Below are 8,263 nucleotides of genomic sequence, written 5' to 3'. Positions count from 1 at the left end.
GGGTGGCTCCAAGGAGCCGCACACAGACAATGGAGTCCCGGTGTAAAGGGGGGCAGAGGGCGCTGGTGCCCGCTCACAGAAGAAAAGGCCAAGGCCACAGACCTGAGTGCCTCCCTGGCAGTGGGGAGCACATGGCTGGCTCAGGTTGGGGTCTGGAGGAAGCCCTGAGTCTGTGTGACTGCATGTGAGTTACAGGCTGCCAGGGTCTCAGGACACCAGGCAGGTCTGGATGCAGGGCCCGCGGATCCTGTTGTGCCCGCCCCCTTCGCCCCCGCCCCGCCCTCCCCTCGCCCCCGCCCCTCCTCCAGTCCCACCTCTTGGGGGCGCCGGCGCTCCCTCCGGCTTTAAAGCATCGAGGTTCTGCAGCCCGTGTTCCGGCGAGAAGCCCCGACCGGCTCCTGCGCTTGCTTCCAGACCCCTCGAGGCACCATGGCCGAGGGCGCGTTCTTCGGGGCGCACACGCCCTTGCACCCGGACCACCTGTGGATCTGGGAAAAGGCCGTGTATGTGGACGAGAACCAGCGCACCTGGCTGCCCATAACCATCGAGGTACAGCCGCTGTGGGGCCGGGCGTGCAGGGAAGCATGGGCGGCCCACCCATGGCCCAGGGTCTGGACCCGGACGCCCCCGCTTGTGCAGGCCCTAGAGGACACCCTCAGATGCCGCAGGGCGAGGGCGGCGGCAGGGAGACTCAGAAGGGCAGGTCCGCCCAGGGCGGCCAGGACACACAGATGAAACCACTCTGAGCTGGGCTCAAGGATGAGAGGTTCTCCAGGCCAGGAAAGGAGGGTGGGAGAAACACAAAGCCAAAGGATGGGGACCCAGTATGTCTGGAGTGTATGAATATGATCTCTAGTAAAATAGGATTTCTCTGGATCTCAAGGACGTAATCCATAAAATGGGAATAATCTTGTGTCCAAAGTGATTTGGGTTTCCCTAGTGGCTCGGAGAAGGCAATGGCACCCCACTCCAGTACTCTTGCCTGGAGGGTCCCATGGACGGAGGAGCCTGGAGGGCTGCAGTCCATGGGGTCGCTGAGAGTCGGACATGACTGAGCGACTTCACTTTGACTTTTCACTTTCGTGCATTGGAGAGGGACATGGCAACCCACTCCAGTGTTCTTGCCTGGAGAATCCCAGGGACGGGGGAGCCTGGTGGGCTGCCGTCTATGGGGTCGCACAGAGTCGGACACGACTGAAGTGACTTAGCAGTAGCAGTAGCAGTGGCTCAGGCGGTAAAGAATCTGCCTGCAACGTGGACGACCCAGGTTGGATTACTGGGTTGGGAAGATCCCCTGGAGAAGGAACTGGCAACCCACTCTAGTATTCTTGCCTGGGAAATCCTATGACCAGAGGAGCCTGGCGGTCTACAGTCCGTGGGTTACGAAGAGTCGGACATGACTGAAGGACTAAAACTAGAAAGTGGTTACCTCCCTTGGCAGATTATCAGGATCTCCATAGGTGAATCCAGAAATCTGTATTTTGAAAGGACCCTCCACAAATTAAGATCAGCCAAGTTTGGGAACCACTGCAGTGTAGAGTTTGGGATATTTCCTATCTCGTCTATTCTTTGAAAGAAACAAATTTCAGATGGCATAAAGCAGTACCAAATACTGACTTTGTTTTATGTGTGATGCCTTAAGACCTTAAGATGGATCTTTAGTTAATATTAACTTCTTTTTTTAAAAGAAATACAACTCTCTTACAAGCACTTTCCGTCAGAGCATGGGTTTCCTCAAAGAAACTTAGGTGAAAACAGTGAAACTTTCCATATATAAACCAAAGAAAGGATATATAAAAGCGTAGTTAAAATGTCATTAGAACATTTATGGAATATAATAGTAAAATTGCAAAAAGTTATTGAGAATACTTGTTTTCCCATTTTATAGGTGAGGAAATAGAGGCATAAAAATGTACATTTGTTCAAAGTAGTGCTGCTTGTAGGTAATGGGGTTGGGATTCTAGCGCAACATCATCTAAAATGTAACCACCATCTAAAATTTGTATCTCTATTATCCTTTAAGATTTTGAAATATATATACTTTTAAAAATTAAGTTAAATATTCATTTTAAGTCAAGTATTTGAGGAAAATGTAAGTGAATATCTTTTTTTTAATCTCTGGTTGGGGCATATCTTCTTAAACATGATGCTGAAACTGTAAAGCAGAGTTTTTCACATAATCATTATAAATTCTTGACAAAACCATTTAGCAAACCATGGGACAGGATTTTCTCCACATAATTTTAAAGACCTAGTATTCTTCATCTGAAAAGATTTATGTAAGTCAGCAACAAAAAGATGAATAAGCAGATTTCAAATGGTTCAAGGATCTGGAAAGCCATATCCTAACATGGCAAGAATGGTGATTTCCACCCTTGCACCTTGCAAGATATTCTGAATTGTTTTTTAATGGTGAATTCTAACTTACTTCATAGATAAAATTTGAAAAGCTGTTTCCACTTTGGAAAAATAATCATTGAATAAGTGTTTGGTTGATACGCCAAAAATTCTAAGCTGTGGGGATTTGCAGTGAGTGGGATTAAATCCCACTGCTTGTGAAGCTGATCTTCTACTCAGGGAGAGGGACAGCACAGTAGGTGAGGCGGAGGGGAAGTTGTGTAGGATAACTCCAGTGGGATGGCAGGCAAGAACCAGTGGCGTGGGGTCTTCATGCAGGTCCCCTCCAGAGTCTTCATTTCCATGTACCTGCAAATTGCCGGTCATTTTCTCTGAAACCTTTTTGGACATGGGTTTGGGCACGCCCCTTATGGATATCATAGAGTTGGATTCTTCTGGCATTTGTCTTTATAGATATACATTCATTCGAACTGAGACCTGCCTTTAAAAAGGATGTGAGTCCTGCATGGATTTAGGGGACAATGTTCCAGGCAGAGGACAGCAAGTAGGAGGGATTTCTACTTGGAGGGAGTGTGTGTCCCAGACATGGCGAGGAGGTCAGTGTGGCCAGAGTGGATGAAGGAACTGGGATGGAACAGGAGGAGGTGAGAGAGGCAGGGACCTGGCTCAGCAGGCCTGTGGGCCACGGTGAAGATTCCAGTTCATCTGCCTGCGATTGGAAGCTGTCAAAGGGCATCCAGCAGGGGAGAGACAAGATTTTTAGACACGCACCCTGGCTGTGGGGCTGAGACTTGGCTTTGGGCCACAGGACCAACTAGGCGGCAGGCTGGGCAGTTGTCTCTGTAGTCTAGTGAGAGGCAATGAAACAGGGACTACGGTGGAGATGGTGAAACATGCTCTGTTGTTACCTGATTCCAGGGTCTGGGGAGATCTTGTTTCAAAGGGGATGCATGATAATGAATAATCCAAGAACATCCCACATCAGCTGAAGCAGACCCCAGATGCCATGGTTACAGAAGCCCCGGGGCCCCGTGGCATTCCCTAGCAACTAGGCACTGGTCACCACAAGGTGGATCTTCTGCGGTCCCATCTGGGTATCTAGACCCATTCAAGTGCTGCTCATCCTGGCCCAGCCTGAGCCCCTTGAGAGGAGCGTTGTCTGGCTTAGGGACTGGATCTTCGGGGAGCAGTGACCATCAGCATCTCAGCTGCAGGCTGGGCGGGTGGCCACACAGCCCGTGGGTATTGTGTCCTGAGGGTGTGCCCCGGCCTTCTCTTCTCTTCAGATAGAAGGTAGCCTCCAAGTCCTCATGCGTCAGGAAGACGTGCCCCTGGGGGATCCTGTGTCCCCCAGCCAGCTGGGCCCGTACCTGCTGCCCGTCATGTGGCAGCTCTACCCCGGGAGGAGGTACCGAGCCTCAGACTCCAGTTTCTGGCGCATAGTGTACCATATCGAGGCAAGTGTGGGCTTCTCCGGGGACCCATAAGGTGGTCGTGGCTGGCCCCGCTCCCCCACCCCCATGTCTGGCCCCTGCAGTCTATCTGTTCCCTCCACTTGTGACAAAAAAAAAAAAAGAGGGACTTTACAATGGCAGGTATTTTTAGGACTGGATTGGTGAGACATTAAAAGGGAATGACCAGCCACCCTCAGGGGTCTCCAACAGAAGCCCCCTTGGTGGCAGGTGTCTCTCTAGTGGGCAGTCCAATGCTGCAGGCTGGGGGGACGAGGGGCCCCTGGGGTCCCCCCCACACACAGGTTCCCAGCTGCTACCCCAATCCCAGGGCCCGGAGTGGGAGGGGACGGAAGATCCCCGGCTCTGGCCTCCACTTCCCCCTCTCACAGATCGGCGGCACCGAGGACATGCTCCTGGAGCAGATGCCGGACCCAGAGGATGAGTGATGAGGTGAGCACCCTAGGACCAGGTCAGGAAAAGGGGACGCCCCTCCTCCCCGCCGTGGAGGCTGTGCTGACCCCCATCCCCAACTGCGCTGACCTCCAGTCATCCCTGGGGCTGGGACCCACGCTCGCTCTCCTTTAACACCTCAGGAGCCAATCAAGTCCTTAATATTAGGGGCGCATAGCTGCACGGTGCTTCATAGGCGTGGGCATAATCCTTTGACCATCACATCACCAGACCTGGATAGTATTTAACTTTATAGGTCATAAAATGGGGCAGGGGGGTTGAGACATAACGATGACTGGTCGAGATCACAGAGTCAAGTTTCCGATCCAGGTCTTCTCACGCCAAGCCACTGACTTGGGGATAAGGCCTGGGCTCTGGGGACCAGCACTGACCCCCTAGCTCCCCTATCCAGACCCCAGCCTCTCCACAACCCCCGACCCTGCACTCCACCCCTTCCATCCCTTTGCCCTTGACCTTGTTCTCTATTGTCCCAGGTCCCGCAGCTCCCATCTCCTCCCAAGCCCTGAGCCTGCCAGGGGGATGTTTGTGCTTCGGTTCACCTTCCTGTACCTACCAACCATGTGTGATCTGCTCCACCACACCCGGGTCGGACAGACACACAGAGGATGAATTCCCCCGACCGGACCTGCCTGCGGGATAGGCTGGGTGGGCACAGCTTCAGGGTCCACGTGCCCCGGCTCTACCTGTGCCTCTGGTCTTCTCAGCTGCCTGATGGTCTCAGCCTCTCTCCCAGTTCCGTCCCTCACAGCAAACAGTGTCACGTCCTGCACACCCTGGGCTGCTTCCCGCTCTGTCCTTCCCCCTCTGTATCCTTCTGGCCTCAGGGAATGGGGCTGGCTTGCCTACGCTTGGTCTCTGAGCCCCTGAACCAGCTGTCTCCGGTGGTCCCTGCCTGTACAGGACCCCTCATCCGAAAGCCCCGCCCACGCCTCCGAAAGCCCCGCCCCCTGCCCAAGCAGCCTAGGTGCGGTTCACAGGACGGCCTGGGAGGGCCTTGGGTCAGTGCTCAGGACTGCGAAGCTTGTGGTTCAGAGGCGCTCAGCCCGGGACATGGCAGGAGGCCCGGCAGGCCAGCGCAGTGGACTGGCCCTCTGATTGCCCACCTGTGGAAAGAGAGGTTGGAGGTCCCCCTGTTTTACAGATGCCCTCAGACCCGGATGTTATGAAGTTGTATGTAGCATAAACACTTTGTAATGTTGACTGATTAAATGTAAGACAATTCATCTAACTTTTTGCTGGACCAGCTTCTATCCTTGACCTTGATTCTAGTGGAGAGAAGCAGGAACAGTCACCAAGTAAGAATATTTGAAAGGGAAAGAATATTGATGAATTTACTGTATGTATATATATAGTTTTTACTTTGGAGATAAGGCTGGAATTTATTTTCATATAATCCAAGTGCTCAAAAGCCCAGTGTTCTTAGAGGTATAGTTTTGAGAACCACTGGAGTAAGTGACCTCAAAAAGTCACAGTCAGCAGCTCCTGGTATTCAGGACACACACACACACACACCCGCCCCATTCTCCTCCCTTCCTGGCCCAGCCAGCTCTGTCTCCTGTCCTTCCCTGGGTAGTTCCAATCCCAGCCTGAGCCCCCGCCTGCCTGACACTGTCCCCAGCCAGCCAGCCAGAGTTTTTCCCTTCCTCCCAAGCCCCAAGTCACAGCCCATCCCCCAGAAGCCTCCTGATTCCTCCTCAAGATTCGCTGCCCCTCCTTTACCTTCTGAGCAGGTAAACAGGACCTCAGGCATCACAACGGAATGCCTTCCAGTCAAAGGAATACTGCTCCTCTCCACTTGGTGTAATCCTAGTCCCTAGCTCTTCATCACAGAGTCATGTCAGGGTCAGGACACAAACATCAATAGGTGGTTAAGTATCTGAGAATTACCTAAGAAAAATACTGCTTCCCTGGTGCCTCAGATGGTAAAGAATCTGCTTGCAACACCCAGAAAAACCTGGCTTGGAAACCCAGGTTCAATCCTTGGGTCAGGAAGATCCCCTGGAGAAGGAACGTGACAACCCACTCCAGTATTGTTGCCTGGAGAATCCCATGGACAGAGGCACCTGGAGGGCTGCAGTCCATGGGGGTCACAAAAAGTCAGACATGAGTGACTAACACACTCATACAAGTATCTAGTATGAGAATTGTAGAAGAAAAATATCACTTTTCCTATTTTATATTCTCTGATCCCAGTCTTCTTAGCCAGCATTAGACAGGTGAGCGTCTAGTTCCACACCTACCTGGGCCTGTATCTCTTATTTTAACCCTGTCGTTTTGCATGGTCCTTGACAGTGTAGGAGTTTGGTCTGTTGGAGCGTCAGAACCTCAGAGGAGAAAGAGAATCCATGGCCAGCCAGTGGCCTGTTTTAGGAACAGGCACAGGAAGAGGAAAGTTCTCAATTGGGGCTGAATGTTTGTGTCCAGCACCCCCCACCCCATATTCATATGTTGATGCCCTAACTGCTGGGTGTGTGTATTTGGAGGTGGGACCTTCGGGAGATGATTAGAGTGAGAAGATGGCCTGAGGATGGGGCTTCCATGATGGAACTACTGCCTTTATAAGAAGAGGAAGAAAGATCTCTCTCCATGTGCCTGCACCAAGGAAAGGCCACGTGAGGACACAGCAGGAAGACAGCAGTCAGCAAGCCAGGACCACACACTGGACACGAGTGGGCTGGCCGGCACTTTGACCTTGGACTTCTGACCTTAGGTTGAACTGGGAGAAATAAATATCTGTGGTTTAAGCCCCCAACTGCTGTTTTGTTACAGCAGCTCAAGCAAACCAAGGCGATGTTCATGAAAACTTTGGCCACCACTGTGAACTCTGCTGAGGGCTGCAGATACAGCAATGAACAAAACCGAGGGCCCTGCTCTCAGGCAGCTGTCCCTCTGGATGAAGAAGAAGCTCAGAACGTGTTAAATCCTACGGAGATAATAGAACATAGTAACCAGGTAGCAAGTTAGGTCAGGTAATGAAAGAATTCCCACCCTTGTAGGTGGCCTTTAAGATCAGACCTTGAAAATGAGAGGGAGCTAGATCTCCTTAAGTTAGGGAGGAGAGCCCCAGGATGAGGAGGTTCAAGGCTGTGCGAGTTTAATTTGCTGTGGAAATTGAAAAAGCACAAGCTTCTCTTCACTAAGAGAATACGTGCGCGCGTGCTCAGTCTCTCAGTTATGTCTGATTCTTTGTGACCCCACAGACTAGCCCGCCAGGCTCCTCTGTCCATGGGGTTCTCCAGGCAATATTGGAGTGGGTTGCCATTTCCTTCTCGGGATCTTTCTGACCCAGGAATCAAACCTGCATCTCCTGCATTGCAGGCAGATTCAATGCCACCAGAGGAAGCCCTTTATGAGAATAAGTCATCCTGATAAATTATAAGTGTGATACAGAATCTCAGTTTTCTGCAACAAGAATGACTTTGAGGTTGTGGTTGAGACCCCCAGGATGGACAGTGGTATTGTTGAGGTGGGCTCAGCAGGACAGAAACGTCCAGACTTTTAATAACATGAGGTTTGAGTTGCTTGTGACGTTCCAGTTAGAGAGTCAATAGGCTGTTGTTTGAATATAGATCTAGAACTCCTGTCAGGACTAAAACTATCAGTGTAGGATTAAAATGTCAGTGAAAGCCAGGGACCTGGCTGAGGCCCCTCATGGAAAGATGGTGGCATCTTTAAAACCGTAAAAAGTCATTACAGAGGGCAACGATGCTAGGTTGGGGAGCACACTGGCGAGAGGCTGAACTGAGAAAAGTGGGCATCAGATTTGGCCATGTGGAGGCTGGTGGAGACATCGTCAGGAGAAGTTTGCTGTGATGGGGGTGTGGTCTGGTCATGGTGGGCATAAGAGAGAAGGGGAGTGAGGAGGAACAGCCCTTGCTAGGAGCTTTGCTGTAGAGAAGTGTGGTCGCAAGGGGGCTTCGGTCAGGGGTGATGGACACTCCTATGTGCAGCCAAAGGGAAGGAGGGACAGCAGAGAGGCC

At 51.7% G+C, this 8,263-nt stretch overlaps 1 protein-coding gene across 2 annotated transcripts; it reads left to right on the top strand.

Annotated features, from left to right (window-relative positions):
• The first annotated feature begins 239 nt into the window (after nucleotides 1-239).
• On the top strand, nucleotides 240-5,557 carry TCL1A (TCL1 family AKT coactivator A). Of its 2 annotated transcripts, none has more exons than XM_024982258.2 (3): nucleotides 240-549; nucleotides 3,645-4,262; nucleotides 4,757-5,557. In XM_024982258.2, the coding sequence occupies exons 1-2, from the start codon at nucleotides 430-432 to the stop codon at nucleotides 3,843-3,845; spliced, it is 321 nt and encodes a 106-aa protein (XP_024838026.1). In that variant the 5' UTR covers nucleotides 240-429; the 3' UTR covers nucleotides 3,846-4,262; nucleotides 4,757-5,557. The 2 variants fall into 2 exon arrangements, 1 of the variants encoding a protein (XP_024838026.1); XR_009492208.1 differs by lacking the exon at nucleotides 240-549 and having other exon boundaries at nucleotides 2,616-3,651; nucleotides 4,202-4,262; nucleotides 4,757-5,538.
• Nucleotides 5,558-8,263: the final 2,706 nt, after the last annotated feature.

This window comes from Bos taurus, chromosome 21, assembly GCF_002263795.3.
Source record: "Bos taurus isolate L1 Dominette 01449 registration number 42190680 breed Hereford chromosome 21, ARS-UCD2.0, whole genome shotgun sequence".
Taxonomy (NCBI): domain Eukaryota; kingdom Metazoa; phylum Chordata; class Mammalia; order Artiodactyla; family Bovidae; genus Bos; species Bos taurus.
The sequence above is the reverse complement of the archived record's forward strand: the minus strand, read 5'-3'. Positions and strand labels throughout refer to the sequence as shown.